This window comes from Octopus sinensis, linkage group LG23 (genome assembly GCF_006345805.1).
Source record: "Octopus sinensis linkage group LG23, ASM634580v1, whole genome shotgun sequence".
In the NCBI taxonomy this organism is placed as follows: domain Eukaryota; kingdom Metazoa; phylum Mollusca; class Cephalopoda; order Octopoda; family Octopodidae; genus Octopus; species Octopus sinensis.
The window spans coordinates 32,677,947-32,699,876 of NC_043019.1; the positions used below are offsets into that span (position 1 = coordinate 32,677,947).

At 38.0% G+C, this 21,930-nt stretch overlaps 2 protein-coding genes across 2 annotated transcripts in view; both read left to right on the forward strand.

Annotated features, from left to right (window-relative positions):
• Nucleotides 1-5,951, forward strand: part of LOC118767681 (regulator of G-protein signaling 22-like) — a 28,555-nt gene extending 22,604 nt beyond the window's left edge. Inside the window, exons 8-10 of the mRNA XM_036512653.1 lie at nt 2,472-2,633; nt 4,665-4,860; nt 5,739-5,951. Coding sequence (XP_036368546.1) covers nt 2,472-2,633; nt 4,665-4,860; nt 5,739-5,951 — 571 coding nt within the window. The remainder of the gene's footprint in view (nt 1-2,471; nt 2,634-4,664; nt 4,861-5,738) is intronic.
• Nucleotides 5,952-10,638: 4,687 nt separating this feature from the next.
• LOC118767610 (regulator of G-protein signaling 22-like) lies at nt 10,639-20,314 on the forward strand. The gene is made up of 4 exons (XM_036512441.1): nt 10,639-10,954; nt 13,669-13,770; nt 16,253-16,447; nt 20,025-20,314. The coding sequence occupies exons 1-4, from the start codon at nt 10,667-10,669 to the stop codon at nt 20,034-20,036; spliced, it is 597 nt and encodes a 198-aa protein (XP_036368334.1). The 5' UTR covers nt 10,639-10,666; the 3' UTR covers nt 20,037-20,314.
• Nucleotides 20,315-21,930: the final 1,616 nt, after the last annotated feature.

The following is a 21,930-nucleotide window of genomic DNA, read 5'->3' on the forward strand; positions in this document are numbered from 1 at the left end:
CTATGCTCTTCGACAGGAAAGGTTGAGAGGGGAAAAATTAAGAGAGAATAAAAAGGGTGGAGAAAAATAATGTATGTTAAATCAAAGAATGTATATATGTATTGTAATCTTTTGTGCCTAATATTTTAATGAATTTTGAAGTTTTTAATATTTTCCCAAGATTTTTCCTTGTAAACTGTTTTTAACATGTTCTTATTATTATCAAAGAATGTATATATGTATTGTAATATTTTGTGACAACCAGTACCTAACACAACAAAGCTTTTACATGTTACTTTTGACAATCTTTTTCTAAAAAAGTGAAACCGGTCAAGTGAATAAACATCTTTTAAAATTGCATTTTCAAACCTTCTTTCATATATATATATATATATATCAAAATAAGTGACAAGGATATTCAGAGGTAATGCCGTATGATCGTTTCATGTGACTCCATTTAATTGAACGATCGTACTGCATTACCTCTGGATATCCTTGTTGCTTATTTTGATTTTAATCACCTTATTTTGAAATTGTATGGATAATATCGTACTAAATTCTGGTGCCTCTACTTAGATACCATATTCATCTGAATCTAAATTTCATATGTATATATATACTAGCATTAAAGACCCATCGTTTCTGGGTCATAGTGCTAGTGCATGTATATATGTGTATATATATGTGTACATATTATATGTACATCTATATATATATACATCTACACATAAAATACAAAATACAAAGTTATATCTTGATATCGCTAGTGATAACAATACTCAAAATATATAACAGACTGGAAATGTTAGCCCATCTCTTGCAATTTCGATCAATTGTATCTTGTCCTCCCTCTTGTATAGAAGTGTGGCTACAATCCAGCCTACCTCTACTTCTGGGGGGATGGGGTATTTTAAATTTTTTTCCAGGACGTCCTAGGTCCTAGATATAAAGGTAAAAATAAAATATTTCCACTTTGCAAGTTCGAGTCGAGTACTCCCTTGCATGCTCCGTTGACTCGAACCTTGCTTCTATTGTGGCGAATTTACCACCTCTGGTTAGATATCTTTCATAGTCACATCCAGACACTTTTCGAAGGTGCTTTCCTCCATGTGTTCAAATATTCTTTTTTCTCTACATTGTATACGTTATAGACAATAGTCTTTTCTTTAATTTGATTTTTTATTATCCATCTGGACTATTCCATTTCTGCACGCTAATTTTATTTTTAATTTATTCCCATTCATGTGAAACCACATATTCAAGTTCAAGTCATTGATGCAATTTTATACCAATTGCTATTTTTACTTTTGTTATGTTACGATTATATTATACTTTAGTTTGATTTTAATTATTACTTACTACATATAATTCAATTGTTATTATTTTTATTGTTAAAGTGAAAGTATCTGACATAAAATAGAGAAATGTTTTTGTTTCACTTTTAACACGTAATACTGAAATAGTGGAGAAGATATGATATTGCTATGGGCTCGCTCTAGGCAAGAAGTTGAACATTTTTTTGCCCATGAAACTACATGGACCCTAAAATTTGAAATAAATTGGTTGTGTAGTTCTCAAGTTTTAGGGAAACACACAGACAGACAGACAGACAGACAGACAGGCAGACACACACACACACATTCTCAGTTTTATATATATAAAGATATATAATAATAATATTAGGGAGTATAACTCCAAACTTACAAGGAAAAATTCAATTTAGTATTAAATCAAATTTCACGATATAAATATATAATATATAAATTATAGAAAAAACCCACTATTATGTAATTCAAGCAATGATAGACACAAACCAAATCATAAATAAAAAATAAAATATATCTTTATAAAACATATAACTAGATCACAAAAAGTACAAAAATGAATAATCAATATATAATAAGTAAAAAAAACTTATATACATATATATATATATATGTATAATACTTATACATATATATACATACATACATATGTATATATATATATATATATATATATATATATATATAATACAAATAAGAAAATGGAGAAACAAATTTAGTTTGTTCAACTTATGTATATCATAATGTTGGATTATTTATTCATACATATATGTGTGTGTGTATGCATGTTTGTGTGTGTGTGTGTGTGTGTGCACGCACGCATGCACGCATGTGTGTGTGTGCATGTGCATGTATGTGTGTGTGTGCATGTGCATTTGTGTATGTGTGTACATACATACATAAGTATATATATATAAGTATATATATACTTATATATAAGTATATATATAAGTATATATATAAGTATATATATAAGTATATATATATGTATATATATATATAAGTATATATATACTTATATATATATATATAAGTATATATATATATATATATATATATATAATATATATATATGAATATATATATATATATGAATATATATATATATATATATATTATATATTATATATATATATATATATATATATATAAGGCTTCTTTTTCCAGGCTGATTGTGAAGATCAACGAAAATTTTGCTAAAATATCGGAAAAGTCATCATTCCAAAGGAGGATTAGACGGATGTTTAAAAAATTAGACCTAAATAATTGTTCAGAAGAGGAAATCAAGGACCTGCAAGCTTTACTATTGCAGCCACTGATGTTATACTGGTGACTATCTAATAACTTACCTATCTTTTTTACTCTACAGGGTGTCCACAAAGTCTGGGTACATGGGGATTAACACATACTTTAAGAAATTATTATTTCTTATATTTAATTCTTTATGTTATGATGATTTTATTTACCCCATGTACCCACATGGAGATTAACAATACTTTAAGAAATTATTATTTCTTATATTTAATTCTTTATGTTATGATGATTTTATTTACTCCATGTACCCACATGGGGATTTAACAATACTTTAAGAAATTATTATTTCTTATATTTAATTCTTTATGTTATGATGATTTTATTTACCCCATGTACCCACATGGAGATTAACAATACTTTAAGAAATTATTATTTCTTATATTTAATTCTTTATGTTATGATGATTTTATTTACCCCATGTACCCACATGGAGATTAACAATACTTTAAGAAATTATTATTTCTTATATTTAATTCTTTATGTTATGATGATTTTATTTACTCCATGTACCCACATGGGGATTAACAATACTTTAAGAAATTATTATTTCTTATATTTAATTGTTTATGTTATGATGATTTTATTTACTCCATGTACCCAGACTTTGTGGTCACCCTGTATGTCTTGTTTGTTGTATCCAGGACTCTATAAAGGAACTTGTTTGCAATATAAATGTGTCAATGCAAGAACTTGATTTTCTTATACTGTTTTATATTTTAAAGATGAGGAATTCTGTACATTATTTACATTATTTACATTGGACAGATATGTGTTCTCATCTTGTTTGTTGTTACCACAACATTTCGGCTGGTTTACTCTCCAGCCTTCATCAGGTGTCCTGGTGGAATTTTGAACCCAACCCTGGGTTCTCATTCCTAAGGTATTTTTTACCGGGCAGTGCCTTGAATAATTAATATTAATAATAGTAACATCAGTAAAAAATATCTTCGGAATGAGAACCCAGGGCTGGGATCAAAATTCCATCAGGGTACCTGATGAAGGCTGGAGAATAAATCAACCGATATATTTGGGGATAATTGGTTAAAAAGTTATCCAACTCCAGCTAAAATACTCCAGCTAAGGCAGTGAGATGGCAGAAACGTTAGCACGCCGGGTGAAATTCTAAGGGATGCTTCATCTGCCGTTACATTCTGAGTTCAAATTCTGCTGAGGTCGACTTTGCCTTTCATCCTTTCGGGGTCGATAAATTAAGTTCCAGTTACGCACTGGGGGTGATGTAATCGACTTAATCCCTTTGTCTGTCCTTGTTTGTCCCCTCTATGTTTAGTCCCTTGTGGGCAGTAAAGAAATAAGAAACACTCATTACATTGTCAGTGTGGTGGGCATTAGGAAGGGGATCCATCCACAGAAACCATACCAAATCAGAATGGAACCTGGTGTAGCTCTCCAGCTTAATAGTTCCGGTCAAACCATCTAACCCATGCCAGCATGGAAAGCAGACAGTAAAGAATGAAAATGATGATTGTATTACATATTGTGTTACATTTTGTGTTACATATTGTTATATTTTGTGTTACATAGTGTTACATATTGTGTTACATATTGTTATATTTTGTGTTACATAATGTTACATATTGTTATATTTTGTGTTACATTTTGTGTTATATATTGTGTTACATATTGTGTTACATATTGTTATATTTTGTGTTACATTTTGTGTTATATTTTGTGTTACATAGTGTTACATATTGTTATATTTTGTGTTACATTTTGTGTTATATTTTGAGTTACATAGTGTTACATATTGTTATATTTTGTGTTACATTTTCTATTATATAGTGTTACATATTGTGTTTCATTTTGTGTTACATATTGTTACATTTTGTGTTACAGTTTGTGTTATATATCGTGTTACATATTGTGTTACATTTTGTGTTACATATTGTTATATTTTGTGTTATATTTTGTATTATATAGTGTTACATATTGTTATATTTTGTGTTACATTTTGTGTTACAGTTTGTGTTATATTTTGCGTTACATATCGTGTTACATTTTGTGTTACCTATTATTTCCTCCATCCAGGCTGCCACATTATTTGTTGATCAGCTTGATGAAGTTAGAATTGTCCAAATACCCAAGCTATGCCAGTTTACTTAACAATAAACGGAAACTGTGGTCATCAATAACTTGTGAGGAAATCCGTGAAGATATGGAAGTTACTCAGACACCCCGGATTTACATGGTAGAAACCAAAGAAAAGGAAGCGCCAGAATCAAAGGTAGGACAATACCTGAACGACTTTTGCATAAGAATCACGAGAATACAAAGTTGTTTGTTTTGTTTATATAACCATAGATCAGCTCCAATTAAGCAGGAATATGGTACAAAGCATTCCAACCTTGACCATCCCACATTTATTTCAGATAGTAATTGGATTATTAGATAAATTATTGGTGCAGGAGTGGCTGTGTGGTAAGTAGCTTGCTTACCAACCACATGGTTCCGAGTTCAGTCCGGAACCATTATCAGATAATTTATTATCTTTAAAATTCCAACATATTCTCTTACAGCTGTTTCAATTAAGCCTAAAGATTAAAATAGCAATTATTAAATCATTGTATTAGACACAATTTCATCAGAGGGGTACAAAAAATATACCGTTAGAATATTAGGTGATGAACCAGTAATTCATTGGATGTTACTATCCCTTAATGAAGCTGTTTTAACCTCTAACTGAATGTGTGTGTGTGTGTGTATACATATATATATTTATATATATATATATATATATTTATATATATATATATATATAGCTCCTACACGCATTTTTTTCTCTCCTTGTTTCTTTCCTTGTTTTTTTCTGTGTATCTTCTGTCGAAGAGAGTAGGCTCGAAACATAAAAGACTTTTTCTATTTCTATTCCTGAGCGCCATACTAATACATTTGTTGTTTGTACTCCACCTGCCTTCGTCTTTTGTTTATTTTCGTAAACCTTCCCGTTATATATATATATATATATATATATATTATATATATATATATATAATATATATATATATGTATATATATATATGTATATATATATATATATAGATAGATAGATAGATAGATAGATAGATAGATAGATAGATATAGATATAGATATTTCCTTTTCAGCTTTTTCCTCCAGATATTTTGCGATTACCTCCCCAAATGCAAAGAACTGGGATGCGTCGTACACATTTACTCACATCGTTGAAAAATTGTGGAAATTATGGGAATGCTGTTTTTAACAATTTGGAGAAAACAAAGAAGGTGGTGACTGATGGAAGCAATAAAGATAAAGTCAAGGAGGGACAACCCATGCCTGAGACCAAAACCAAATCGTAAGTACCATTTTTTTCTCCTCTTTTTGTCATTTTGGCGCAATTGGTTGGCAAGTTTGCCATCAGTACAGAAGTTTTATGGTTTGAGTCTCACATGTAACTTTTGCCCCCTTTTCATCAAGGTGGTGCCTTGGTACGGCCACAATCCAGTGATTAACCCTTTAGTGTTTAAACCGGCCAAATCTGGCCCAATATATTCTATATGTTTTATATTCAAACTGGCCATATCTAACCTCTCACACCTAACCTACAATGCCATTCTGAAAATGAACAATCACATCACTGAAACCTCAAAGCTATAAGATAATGCATGATTAATTCAAAACAATTTGAGTGAAAAAGTATTACATTTAACAGAGTAATCTGAACACTAAAGGGTTAAAACAAGCCTTATAAAATGAACCTTATGTTTAGTGTTGTGGAAGGATCCTGGTCACCCCCACATGACTAAAAATGGACTAATGCATTTTCATAAAATAAAAAACTGTCATAGTTAACAGTAAGCAGTTGATGGTACAGTTGACAGAGTACCATAAGGCGGTGAACTGGCATGCCGGGTGAACTGGCGTGCTTGGCAGTATTTCGTCTGCCATTACAATCTGAGTTCAAATTCTGCCGAGGTCGGCTTTGCCTTTCATCCTTTCAGGGTTGATGAATTAAGTACCAGTTACGCGCTGTGGTCGATATAATCGACTTAATCCGTTTGTCTGTCCTTGTTTGTCCCTTCCGTGTTTAGTCTCTTGTGGGTAGTAAAGAAATAGGTATTTCGTCTGTCTTTACGTTCTGAGTTCAAATTCTGCCGAGGTCGACTTTGCCTTTCGTCCTTTCGGGGTTGAGGAATTAAGTACCAGTTACACACTGGGGTCGATATAATCGACTTAATCCGTTTGTCTGTCCTTGTTTGTCCCTTCTGTGTTTAGCCCCTTGTGGGTAGTAAAGAAATAGGTATTTCGTCTGTCTTTACGTTCTGAGTTCAAATTCTGCCAAGGTCGACTTTGCCTTTCATCCTTTCGGGGTTGAGGAATTAAGTACCAGTTACGCGCTGGGGTCGATATAATCGACTTAATCCGTTTGTCTGTCCTTGTTTGTCCCTTCCGTGTTTAGCCCCTTGTGGGTTGTAAAGAAATAGGTATTTCATCTGTCTTTACGTTCTGAGTTCAAATTCCACCGAGGTCAACTTTGCCTTTCATCCTTCGGGGTGATGAATTAAGTACCATTACGCACTGGAGTCGATATAATCGACTAATCCATTGTCGTCCTTGTTTGTCCTTCCGTGCTTAGCCCCTTGTGGGTAGTAAAGAAATAGGTATTTTGTCTGTCTTTACGTTCTGAGTTCAAATTCGCGAGGGTCAACTTTGCCTTTCATCCTTTCGGGGTTGATAAATTAAGTACCAGTTACGCACTGGGGTCGATATAATCTACTTAATCCGTTTGTCTGTCCTTGTTTGTCCCTTCCGTGTTTAGCCCCTTGTGGTAGTAAAGAAATAGGTATTTCGTCTGTCTTTACGTTCTGAGTTCAAATTCCCCGAGGTCCGAGGTCGACTTTGCCTTTCATTTCGGGGTTGATAAATTAAGTACCAGTTACGCACTGGGGTCGATATAATCGACTTAATCCATTTGTCTCTCCTTGTTTGTCCTTTCCGTGTTTAGCCCCTTGTGGGTAGTAAAGAAATAGGTATTTCGTCTGTCTTTACGTCTGAGTTCAATTCCGCCGAGGTCGACTTTCCCTTTCATCCTTTCGGGGTTGATAAATTAAATACCAGTTACGCACTGGGGTCGATATAATCGACTTAATCCGTTTGTCTGTCCTTGTTTGTCCCTTCCGTGCTTAGCCCCTTGTGGGTAGTAAAGAAACAGGTATTTTGTCTGCCGCTACGTACTGAGTTCAAATTCCGCCGAGGTCAACTTTGCCTTTCATCCTTTTGGCGTTGATAAATTAAGTACCAGTTACGCACTGGGGTCGATATAATCTACTTAATCCGTTTGTCTGTCCTTGTTTGTCCCTTCCGTGCTTAGCCCCTTGTGGGTAGTAAAGAAATAGGTATTTCGTCTGTCGTTACGATCTGAGTTCAAATTCCGCCGAGGTCGACTTTGCCTTTCATCCTTTCGGGGTTGATAAATTAAGTACCAGTTACGCACTGGGGTCGATATAATCGACTTAATCCGTTTGTCTGTCCTTGTTTGTCCCTTCCGTGTTTAGCCCCTTGTGGGTAGTAAAGAAATAGGTATTTCGTCTGTCTTTACGTTCTGAGTTCAAATTCCGCCGAGGTCAACTTTGCCTTTCATCCTTTCGAGGTTGATAAATTAAGTACCAGTTACGCACTGGGGTCGATATAATCGACTTAATCCGTTTGTCTGTCCTTGTTTGTCCCCTCTGTATGTAGCCCCTTGTGGGCAGTAAAAAAATAGGTACAGTTGACAGAGTTGATCATTCGTATTGGATTATTGTGTTAGTTTAATATTGTACCTATGTTGGACATAGTATGGAGTACATTCTGTGTGAACGTATTAATTCTGCGAAAAGTTACTCTAGATAACCATATCCAAATATTTATTTGGGTAATGCTATTCCTACACCTTTGTGCACACCCAAACATCTTAATAATGGAAGCACTCCGTCGGTTCCGACGACGAGGGTTCCGGTTGATCCGAATCAACGGAACAGCCTGCTCGTGAAATTAACGTGTAAGTGGCTGAGCACTCCACAGACACGTGTACCCTTAACATAGTTCTCGGGGATATTCAGTGTGACACAGAGAGTGACAAGGCCGGCCCTTTGAAATACAGGTACAACAGAAACAGGAAGTAAGAGAAAGTTGTGGTGAAAGAGTACAGCAGGGATCACCACCATCCCCTGCCGGAGCCTCGTGGAGCTTTTAGGTGTTTTTGCTCAATAAACACTCATAACGCCCGGTCTGGGAATCGAAACTGCGATCCTACGACTGCGAGTCCACTGCCCTAACCACTGGGCCATTGCGCCTCCACTGCACACCCAAACATCATCTTAATATTATTGGCAATGAGTTTCTCAAACCTGAGGCATAGCAAGTGTATCATAGTTGCTGCATTTGGGGCCAGATTTTTATATGGTCAAGTATGGGCAATGACCCAGATGCCCCCAAGCTTGTGTGGAAATACAAGTTTCCAGGACCAATTTATTTCGGAGAAGCCTAAAGCCTGGAGTTGAAATTTTAAAAATACATCTACTATAAAAGCGATAAACGTCGCCCTTTTCAAGCCTAGCCAGGCTCATGGGCCCGGTTTCCCGATTTCTGTGGCGTATGTGTTCCCCCCAGCTGGACGGGATGCCATTCCATTGCAGTGTTACTCAAGAAACAGGAAGAGAGAGCAAGAGAAAGTTGTGGCGAAAGAGTACAACAGGGGTCGCCACCACCCCCTGCCGGAACCTCGTGGAGCTTTTTAGGTGTTTTTGCTCAATAAACACACACAATACCCAGTCTGGGAGTCGAAACCGTGACCCTCCGACTGCGAGTCCGCTGCCCTAACCACTGGGTCATTGTGCCTCCATATCTACTATAACCAAATAAATAATTTGTAAGGTGAACTGGCAGAATTGTTAGCACACCAGGCTAAATGCTGAGTAGTATTTCATCCATCTTTATGATCTGAGTTCAAATTTCGCAGAGGTCAACCTTTACCTTTTATCCTTTCGGGATTGTTTAATATGTACCAGTCAAACACTGGGGTCAACGTGATTGACGTATCTCCTTCCCTGAAATTGCTGGCCCTGTGCTGAAATTTGAAATCAATATAAATATGATTCATTATTATGTTAAGGTGGCAAGCTGGTAAAGGTGGCGACTGGCAGAATTGTTAACACCACACTCACTCCCTCCTTCACTCGCTCACTCCCTTCCTTCCTCATTCACTCTCTCACTCCCACCTTCACGCACTCACTCCCTCACTCACTCCCTCCTTCACTCGCTCACTCCCTCCTTCACTCGCTCACTCCTTCCTTCACTCGCTCACTCCCTTCCTTCTTCATTCACTCTGTCACTCCCTCCTTCACTCACTCACTCACTCCCTCCTTCACTCACTCACTCCCTTCCTTCCTCATTCACTCTCTCACTCCCTCCTTCACTCCCACACACATTCCCTCCTTCACTCGCTCACTCCCTTCCTTCCTCATTCACTCTCTCACTCCCTCCTTCACTCACTCACTCACTCACTCACTCCCTCCTTCACTCACTCACTCATTCCCTCCTTCACTCACTCACTCAGTCACTCACTTACTCACTCCCTCCTTCACTCACTCACTCCCTTCTTTCCTCATTCACTCTCTCACCCTCTCCTTCACTCCCACGCTCATTCCCTCCTTCACTCAGTCACTCTCTCACTCCCTCCTTCACTCACTCACTCACTCCCTTCCTTCCTCATTCACTCTCTCACTCCCTCCTTCCCTCCCACACTCATTCCCTCCTTCACTCACTCACTCCCACACTCATTCCCTCCTTCACTCACTCACTCCCTTCTTTCCTCATTCACTCTCTCACTCCCTCCTTCACTCCCACCCACACTCATTCCCTCCTTCACTCACTCACTCCCTTCCTTCCTTCCTCATTCACTCTCTCACTCCCTCCTTCACTCCCACCCACACTCATTTCCTCCTTCACTCACCCACTCACTCACTCACTGAAACACTTATCTCTTTATTTCATTACCAGAAAGCCACCATTTTCGAAAGTGTTCCCTCCCAGAATGACACACGGTCTACCAATGCTTCCCGAAATGGCTCCTGTACTGGTGGAGACAGTCGGCGAGTCTATGATTGGATGGACACAAAGACAACATCCGATGCCCAAAGTGGTGAAGGTGAATCGAATCTTTGGTGCAGTGGAACAAATGGTGGACCCATGGACAGGTCATTTTGAAGACCACTTAGAAACTACAAAAATAAAACTAGTAAGCACTTTATTGGTGACTTTGAGGGAGGAGAGCAAGTGTGGCAATTACTTTGAGAACTTCTTAACCAAATGCAAAAATAAGGTAATATATAAATATACTCTTTTACTCTTTTACTTGTTTCAGTCATTTGACCGCGGCCATGCAGGAGCACCGCCTTTAGTCGAGCAAATCGACCCCGGGACTTATTCTTTGTAAGCCTAGTGCTTATTCTATCGGTCTCTTTTAGTCAAAAAATCAACCACAGTACTCTTTACTCTTTTACTTGTTTCAGTCATTTGACTGTGGCCATGCTGGAGCACTGCCTTTAGTCGAGCAAATCGACCCCGGGACTTATTCTTTGTAAGCCTAGTGCTTATTCTATTGGTCTCTTTTAGTCAAAAAATCAACCACAGTACTCTTTACTCTTTTACTTGTTTCAGTCATTTGACTGTGGCCATGCAGGAGCACCGCCTTTAGTCGAGCAAATCGACCCCGGGACTTATTCTTTGTAAGCCCAGTACTTATTCTATCGGTCTCTTTTGTCGAACCGCTAAGTGACGGAGATGTAAACACACCAGCATCGGTTGTCAAGCAATGCTAGGGGAACAAACACATACACACATACATACATACATACATACATATATATATATACGACAGGCTTCTTTCAGCTTCCGTCTACCAAATCCATTCACATGGCATTGGACGGCCTGGGGCTATAGCAGAAGACACTTGCCCAAGATGCCACGCAGTGGGACTGAACTCGGAACCATGTGGTTGGTTAGCAAGCTACTTACCACACAGCCACTCCTGCGCCTATCTTCAATCTTTAATCATTTATCTTTTATTTTTTGTCTTTTACTTGTTTTACTTGTTTACTTTTGCTTTTTTCAGTCATTAGACTGCAGCCTTCCTGGGGCATCCCCTTGAAGAATTTTTTGTTGAATAATTGACACCAGTACCCTTTTTTTGGGGGGAGGTTGTAAATCCTGGTGTTTATTCTATCGTCCTCTTTTGCTGAAAGTGTGATGAGGGACAATAACAGACACAGACACACACACACAGACACATACACACACACACACGTATGCATGCACACACGCACACACGCACACACAGACATATATATATATATATATATTGAGGGACATGCTCAATTGGTTACGGTCAAGCACTACTGAGCAAATGTGTAGTATTGAGTAGAATATTTGCTGGTTGTGCTGCTGCTGATGATGATGATGATGATGATGATGGCGATGATGATGATAAAAGCAACAATGATGACAATGATGATGATGATGATGATAAACGTAACAATGATGACAATGATGATGATGATGATGATGATGATGATAACAACACTGATGATTTGAGGCAACGTCAATGATGATGATGACAATGGTGGTGGTCATGGAATGGGGGTAGGGATGGTAGTTCTGCTGCTGCTGCTGATGATGATGCTGATGATAAAAGCAACAATGATGACAATGATGATGATGATGATGATGATGATGATGATGATGATGATGATGATGATGATGATGATGATGATGATGATGATAACAACACTGATGATTTGAGGCAACGTCAATGATGATGATGACGATGGTGGTGGCCGTGGAATGGGGGTAGGGGTGGTAGTTCTGCTGCTGCTGCTGATGATGATGATGATGCTGATGATAAACGTAACAATGATGACAATGATGATGATGATGATGATGATGATGATAAACGTAACAATGATGACAATGATGATGATGATGATGATGATGATGATAAACGTAACAATGATGACAATGATGATGATGATGATAAAAGCAACAATGATGACAATGATGATGATGATGATGATGATGATGATAAACGTAACAATGATGACAATGATGATGATGATGATGATGATGATGATAAACGTAACAATGATGACAATGATGATGATGATGATAAAAGCAACAATGATGACAATGATGATGATGATGATGATGATGATGATAAACGTAACAATGATGACAATGATGATGATGATGATAAAAGCAACAATGATGACAATGATGATGATGATGATGATGATGATGATAACAACACTGATGATTTGATGCAACGTCAATGATGATGATGACGATGGTGGTGGCGGTGGAATGGGGGTAGGGGTGGTAGTTCTGCTGCTGCTGCTGATGATGATGATGATGATGCTGATGATAAACGTAACAATGATGACAATGATGATGATGATGATGATGATGATGATAAACGTAACAATGATGACAATGATGATGATGATGATAAAAGCAACAATGATGACAATGATGATGATGATGATGATGATGATGATAACAACACTGATGATTTGATGCAACGTCAATGATGATGATGACGATGGTGGTGGCGGTGGAATGGGGGTAGGGGTGGTAGTTCTGCTGCTGCTGCTGATGATGATGATGATGCTGATGATAAACGTAACAATGATGACAATGATGACAATGATGATGATGATGATGATAACACTGATGATGATTTTTGATGCAACAATGTTGAGGATGATGATGATGATGACAATGGTAGTGGTGGTGGTGGTGGTGGTGGATAGGTGGATAGGTGGATTATGATGATGACAACGATGACGGCGGCGACAATGACAATGACGAGAACGACAATGGCGATGATGACGAGGATGATGATGATGACGATGGTAATGAAGAGAAAGAGAGAAGAGATCTTGACGATTTCTTCTCTCTTTCTCTTCTTTTGGTTTACTCCTGAAATTCTGCGACCCTTATTTTCGCTAAAATACACCCTTACCATTTTTGCTGCTACAGCTTGCACTCAACTGTCTTTACCTTTATCACAACATTGAGAAATTCTTGCAAATCTTCTACACTCAACCAATCAACATGTTTCGTATCTGCAGATATGCCAAAGTAAGTTCAAACCATTTCTTTGCACCTCTCTCTCTCTCTCTCTCTCTCTCTTTGTTAATCACTCATTCTCATTTAATTGTATATATTTTAATTGTTTGTATATATTTTAATTGTTTAATTGTATATATTTTAATTGTTTGTTTATTCATACGTTTCGTCTCATTCGATACCCCTGACTCCAACGTTTGTTTTGTCTGTCCTCGTATCGTCCCCTCTTTTACTCAACCTTATGGTGAGTAAAGAAATACTGTCTCTCTCTTTCTATCTCTCTCCCTGACTCTCTCTCCCTCTCTCCTTCTCCTCCTTCACTCTCTCTCATCTTATTTCTTCTATCATGCTATTTAATTTTATAGTATTAACTTTTGTAGTCGTTAAGATAACAAGCTGGCAGGACTGTTAAAAGTACCAGACAAAATACTTAGTTGCATTGCTTCTGACCCATTAGGTCTGAGTTCAAATTCCACTGAAGTCAACTTCACCTTCCATCCTTTTGGAATCGATGAAATAAGTACCAACCGAACCCTAGTCCATCTAGAACTCTCCAAGAGCAGGGGCCTATAAGTACAGTCAGTTTAAGCACCCAAAATTCAAAGTATGTTCAGTCAAGTTTGAATTACACTCTCCAGAAAGCTATTCTCATGGCTGCATGTTTAATTGCAGGTTTATGATAGAAGGGTAATCAAAGAAGACATGTCATGGCACCTGGGTCTGTAGTACAAATGTCTTGTTTTCATAAATTTTGAATTAAAATCTTCCACCAAACCTTAGTCACAATTTATGTTCCTAACACTAGCTGAATGATAACTAACCCTAACCCTAACCCTAACCCTAACCCTTCACTGTATTGCATGAATACCTTACCTATTAACCCTTTCATTACCAACCCGACTGAAACCGGCTCTGGGTCTGTAGTACAAATGTCTTGTTTTCATAAGTTTTGAATTAAAATCTTCCACCAAACCTTAGTCACAATTTATGTTCCTAACACTAGCTGAATGATAACTAAGTTATTTTACTAAATTCTTTGTTATATACCAACCCGGCTGAAACCGGCTCTGACTCTGTAGTACAAATGTCTTGTTTTCGTAAGTTTTGAATTAAAATCTTCCACCATGGCACTTGATATGTAAAAACCAGCAAGAATTTTGAGTTTCAAACAGACATTTTCCTTGCATGTCATCTTAGCATTTCCTTTAATTGTATTGCACAGCTAACACTGTCTCTTCGTCGGTTATTCTGACAAGAGTTCCAGTCGATCCGATCAATGGAACAGCCTGATCATGAAATTAATGTGCAGGTGGTTGAGCACTCCTCAGATATGTATGCCCTTAACGTAATACAGGTACCATTTACTTTTGCCTGCTGAGTGGAGAGGGGCGACATGAAATAAAGTGTCTCGCTCAAAGATGCAATGCACTGCCAAGAATTGAACTCATGGTCTTACAGTTGTGAGCTGAATACTCCTAACCACTTAATCACACACCTTCATTGTATTGCATGAATACCTTACCTATTAACCCTTTCATTACCAACCCGACTGAAACCGGCTCTGGGTCTGTAGTACAAATGTCTTGTTTTCATAAGTTTTGAATTAAAATCTTCCACCAAACCTTAGTCACAATTTATGTTCCTAACACTAGCTTAATGATAACTGAGTTATTTTACTAAATTCTTTGTTATATTTAACCCTTTTGATACCAACCCGGCTGAAACCGGCTCTGGGTCTGTAGTACAAATGTCTTGTTTTCATAAGTTTTGAATTAAAATCTTCCACCAAACCTTAGTCACAATTTATGTTCCTAACACTAGCTTAATGATAACTGAGTTATTTTACTAAATTCTTTGTTATATTTAACCCTTTTGATACCAACCCGGCTGAAACCGGCTCTGGGTCTGTAGTACAAATGTCTTGTTTTCATAAGTTTTGAATTAAAATCTTCCACCAAACCTTAGTCACAATTTATGTTCCTAACACTAGCTTAATGATAACTGAGTTATTTTACTAAATTCTTTGTTATATTTAACCCTTTTGATACCAACCCGGCTGAAACCGGCTCTGGGTCTGTAGTACAAATGTCTTGTTTTCATAAGTTTTGAATTAAAATCTTCCACCAAACCTTAGTCACAATTTATGTTCCTAACATTAGCTTAATGATAACTAAGTTATTTTACTAAATTCTTCGTTATATTTAACCCTTTTGATACCAACCCGGCTGAAACCTGCTCTGGGTCTCTAGTACAAATGTCTTGCTTTCAGACGTTTTTTTTTTTTCCTTTTCTTTTTTAATTTTTGTACTTTTGAATATGTAAGCTCAGACTGATGTAAAGTCAAATAAATGAACAGAAAGCTGGGGTCTATTTTTTTTCCCTTAATTTCTTGAAAAAAAGGAAAGACTATAACAAAGTCGAAAAAGTCATAACACGATACTACTCAAGTTGTAACGTATTTGTACTTATACTGTATTTGTCTCTGGTTTCACAGTTTATATATTCGAAGTTCATTGCAACTGGCAGTCCATTCAGTGTTCGTGCTGGACCAAAAGTTATGTTATTTATATGGCAGAATCTAGATGATCCAGTTGGGGACATGTTTGATGAGGTGGTAGAACATATACTCACCGTTTTAGCTAAATTCTGGCACAGGCTTCTACTAGAAGAAAGCTGGATTTATAGAAAAGTAAGTAAAAAGTTGTATGGCATCACAGTAATGAGTTTTGTAGGTATGGCGTATGCAAGAGATTTGAAATATATGTACATATAGGCGCAGGAGTGGCTGTGTGGTAAGTAGCTTGCTTACCAGCCACATGGTTCTGGGTTCAGTCCCACTGCGTGGCACCTTGGGCAAGTGTCTTCTACTATAGCCTCGGGCCGACCAAAGCCTTGTGAATGGATTTGGTAGACGGAAACTGAAAGAAGCCCGTCATATGTATGTATATATATGTGTATATATGTGTGTGTGTTTGTGTATCTGTGTTTGTCCCCCTAGCTTTGCTTGACAACCGATGCTGGTGTGTTTATGTCCCCGTCACTTAGCGGTTTGACAAAAGAGACCGATAGAATAAGTACTGGGCTTACAAAGAATAAGTTCTGGGGTCGAGTTGCTCGATTAAAGGTGGTGCTCCAGCATGGCTGCAGTCAAATGACTGAAACAAGTAAAAGAGTAAAAGAGAGAGAGTAAAGAGTATATATATCGTCGTCAGGGAACCCATTTATGAACGCCAGTCGCGCTGCTCTCTCCAGCCCTTCTCCTGTAAACCCAGCCAGTGTGGCCAACCTTCGCACTTCTGCCGTGTATTGGTCCACCTGTCCTCCCATCCATCTAATCGTACCCAGCTTAGCAAAAGCTGTATACTCACACACGGTGTAAACATCTCTCAGGCGTTGCTCTATCTTCTCCTCGCTCAGACGTTCTTCCTCGTCCATCTCAAGATATAGCGCCAACACGCTCCCTTCCAACTACAGCGCCATAAGACTTGTCACATCACTTATGCCTTGCAGTCTTGCCACCAGCCTGATTTTACGAATCCAGGTCACTACATCGCCTTCACCATTAAAGGGTCTGATAATGTCGCTGGCGATCCTGATTTTCGCTGCCATCGTGGTGACGTCTTATATGGAGTGCCGAAATAGCTTGTGGTGTATGCGAGAGATTCGAAATATGGACACCTACCTTGTTTTTACTCGACGGAAATCTCTCAGCGGTAATGGACCCTTCAACGCAGCCCGACCCGAACACTAGAAATAGCAGCTGCTTCTCCCCTACCTTAACAATGTGCTCGCGCATCTGACTCCCTTGGTTACCTCGATCGAAAAGGGCCCAATGCTACCCTGCCTGTGTGCGTGTGACTCCTGCGCCTTCCTCTTCCGGTCAGCCCCAAGTTCCGGTCAGCTCCCCAGCTGCTGACGTATTCCCACAGTAGGCAATTCTGCTTGTAAGATACATTTAAATTTATACATATGAGTATGCACGAACATTCGTTTATATATAAAGACACCCTTCAGTCATGAATGACCATGGGATTGCACCTAGAAGGCACAAATCCAGGCCAGGTTGTTGGTGAAAGGCCAGTAGTTGCCCATGTATACCAGTCTCCCCTCTCCATACCATCGATGTTGTCCTAGGGAAAGGTCAAGGAAATGCCGATAAAACTTGAAATCAGTGACATCGTAACTCATTTCTACGACTGAGGGAACTGAAGCAATGTGAAATAAAGTGTCTTGTTCAAGAACACAACATGCAGCCCTGTCTGGGGATTGAACGCAGAACCTCATGATTGTAAACCCAATGATCTAATACTGGGCCATGCACCTTCACACAAACATTCAATTAAAATATATATAAAACTACACACGTGAAGGCGGCAAACTGGCAGAAACGTTAGCATGTCGGGTGAAATGCGTAGCCATATTTCGTCTGCCGTTACATTCTGAGTTCAAATTCAGCCGAGGTCGACTTTGCCTTTCATCCTTTCGGGGTCGATAATTTAAGTACCAGTTACGCACTGGGGTTGATATAATTGACTTAATCCGTTTGTCTGTCCTTGTTTGTCCCCTCTGTGTTTAGCCCCTTGTGGGTAGAAAAGAAATATATATAACTACACACATGCTGTTGGTGATATTTTTCCTTCTCTGAACTTTTCTGCTTCCCTTTCTGTTGAAGAGCTGCGTTTGAAATGTCAAAAACCCTCTCAGTTTTACCAAGCATCAAATTAATACATTCCATGTGCAAACCTGTATTCTCAACTTGAACTAAACTCCGCTTATTTGGTTCAAACGTAAAATCTGTGCTTTTGTATGGCTCTGAAACATGGAGAGTCACTTGCAGCAACTACAAAAAGATCCAGACCTTCATCAACAAATGTCTCCGGCAGATCCTCCATCTGACGTGGTTCGACAGAGTGCCAGACACCGACCTGTGGGAAAGGGCCAACCAGGAGCCCATACATGTTCAGATTAGACGAAGGAAATGGAGATGGATCGGACACACACTGCGGAAAGAACCCTCAAATGTGACACGACAGGCACTTGACTGGAACCCGCAAAGGAAAAGGAAGTGAGGAAATGCCCAAAGCAGACATGGAAGCGGAGCATTTTGGATGAGCTCAGGACCACCGGCCTGACATGGGAAGCAGCCAAGAAACACGCCAATGACCGCAAAAAGTGGAAAACAACTGTTGAGGCCCTATGCTCCACAAGGGGCAAAAAGGATTAAGAAGAAGAAGAAGATGACGACGACAAAGAAGAAGAAGAAGAAGAAGAAAGAAGAAGAAGAAGAAGAAGAAGTAGAAGAAGAAAAAGATGATGATGATGATGATGATGATGATGATGATGTCGATGATGACTGTGTGTATGTATGTATGTATGTCTCATATATTTATATATTTTTATATGATGTTTATATATATATATATATATATATTTTTAAACGTCGGACTTTATATCTGTTCTGTAGATATAAATGAATATGAATATATGTATGTTTGATCTTTCTGTGGATTTTGTAATGTTCCTTTAGTTGCTGCTCACATTGCCTCCCCTCGGATTAATATATGTATGTATGCATGTATGTATGTATGTATGTATGTATGTATGTATGTATGTATGTATGTATGTATGTATGTATGTATGCATGTATGTATGCATGTATATACTCTTTATACTCTTTTACTTGTTTCAGTCATTTGACTGCGGCCATGCTGGAGCACCGCCTTTAATCAAGCAACTCGACCCCGGGATTTATTCTTTTATAAGCCCAGTACTTATTCTATCGGTCTCTTTTGCCGAACCGCTAAGTAATGGCTAAGTAACAGCTAAGTAACGGCTAAGTAACAGCTAAGTAACGGGGACATAAACACACCAGCATTGGTTGTCAAGCAATGCTAGGGGAACAAACACAGACACACAAACACACACACGCATATATATATATATATATATATACATGTATACGATGGGCTTCTTTCAGTTTCCGTCTACCAAATCCACTCACAAGGCATTGGTCGGCCTGAGGCTATAGTAGAAGACACTTGCCCAAGGTGCCACGCAGTGGGACTGAACCCAGAACCATGTGGTTTGTAAACAAGCTACTTACCACACAGCCACTCCTGCGCCTATGTATGTATGTATGTATGTTTGAATGTATGCAAGTAAATAGTAGATATACAAATTTTTAATTAATTCTAAGTTACTCAGTATTTTCTTACCTCTTGTAATTTCGTTGTTTGCATTTCAATTTTATATTTTCATTCTTTCAGGTATGTCTGTAAAGAAAAGGAGTCTTTCAACTATTTAAATGGACAAATATATTTTAAAATACAGATCTCAATCCTAAGTATTTAATTTTGCATTCTCTGTTAACATATTTCAAAAGAAACAATTCAGCTATATAGTCAAACCGGTTTCAACAATCTACATCAATTGTACAACCTTCTTTCTGCTTTCTTCCACTGAAGTTTCAAAGAATTTTTCACCAGGAGGTCACAGTTTGAAGAACTTTCAGTTTGATCTTTCAGTGATCAAAGTTTTTTATTTATACAAATCAAAAGACAGTTTGATAAAATAAAATCAATCAGAACCAAAATCCACAAATTATTATTAAATCTTAGTCTTGTGTTTTTTGTATAATATTTTTTCCCTCTCAATTTCTTCAGATTATGTATGTATGTATGTATGTATGTATGTATGTATGTATGTATGTATGTATGTATGTATGTATGTATGTGTGTGTCTATGTATGTATGTGTGTATGTATGTATGTATGTATGTATGTATATATGTGTGTGTATGTATGTGTGTGTGTGTGTATGTATGTATGAATATATGTATGTAAGTATGTATGTATGTATGTATGCGTGTGTATGTATGTATGTGTGTGTGTGTATGAATATATGTATGTAAGTACGTATGTATGTGTGTATGTATGTATGTGTGTATGTATGTGTGTATGTATGTATGTGTGTGTGTATGTATGTATGTATGTATGTATGTATGTATGTATGTGTGTGTGTGTATGTATGTATGTATATAATAAACCTTTACATATATAAATAACGTGAAATACACGAAGGGACGAACATAAGAGACAGACGGGTCATTCAAAGCCTTCGTTCTTCAGTCAGAAACCGATTCCTCATCGCAGATTTCGGCTGTTTAATTCTGAGATCTGATCTGAATCAGCCTTTCATTATTTGTTTTTCCTTTTATTTTCTGATTCTTTAGTTTTGAAGCAATATCATCTCACCTGATTTCATCTCCTCATCTGCAGTTGTTGCTATTGCTGTTGTTATTGTTGCTGCTGTCCTCCTCCTCCTCCTCCTCCACTTCCTCTACTTCCAGATCAACCCTGCTCAAGCTGATGTATGACATGCCTATTTCTTTATTACCCACAAGGGGCTAAACACAGAGGGGACAAACAAGGACAGACAAATGGATCAAGTCGATTATATCGACCCCCAGTGCGCAACTGGTACTTATTTAATCGACCGCAAAAGGATGAAAGGCAAAGTCGACCTTGGCAGAATTTGAACTCAGAACGTAACGGCAGACGAAATACCGCTAAGCATTTCGCCCGTGACTAATAGCAAACATGAGGTGTAGCAGTGTTGCAGTGTAAACATGCTACATCCTCCTTCTCTCTCTCTCTCTCACTGTCTCCGCCAACTGGTAGGTATGGATACCATAAACCCTCGAGTATAATCCGCATTTTCTCCCCCAAATTTAAAGGTCACATACCACCAGCACATGTGCCAGTAAGGTGACACTGGCAATGATCACACTCGAATGGTGCTTTTTACATGTCACTGGCACGGGAGCCAATTTGTGGCCCTGGCAACGATCATGCTTGGATGTTCTTTTAACATTCCACTGGCATGAGTACCAATCAGGCGGTACTGTCATCAGCCATGTCAGCGATATTGCTTTGTTTACACTTGCCTCAATAGGTCTTCGCAAGCAAAGTTCATTGCCAAATGAGGGGTACTCATAAGTGGGCCGATTACACCCCACATTCGGATGTACTTTTTAACATTCCACTGGCATGAATGCCAATCAGGCGGTACTGTCATCAGCCACGTCAGCAATTTTGATTTAGATTTCACTTGCCTCAATAGGTCTTCGCAAGCAAAGTTTATTGTCCAATGAATGAGGGGTATTCATAAATGG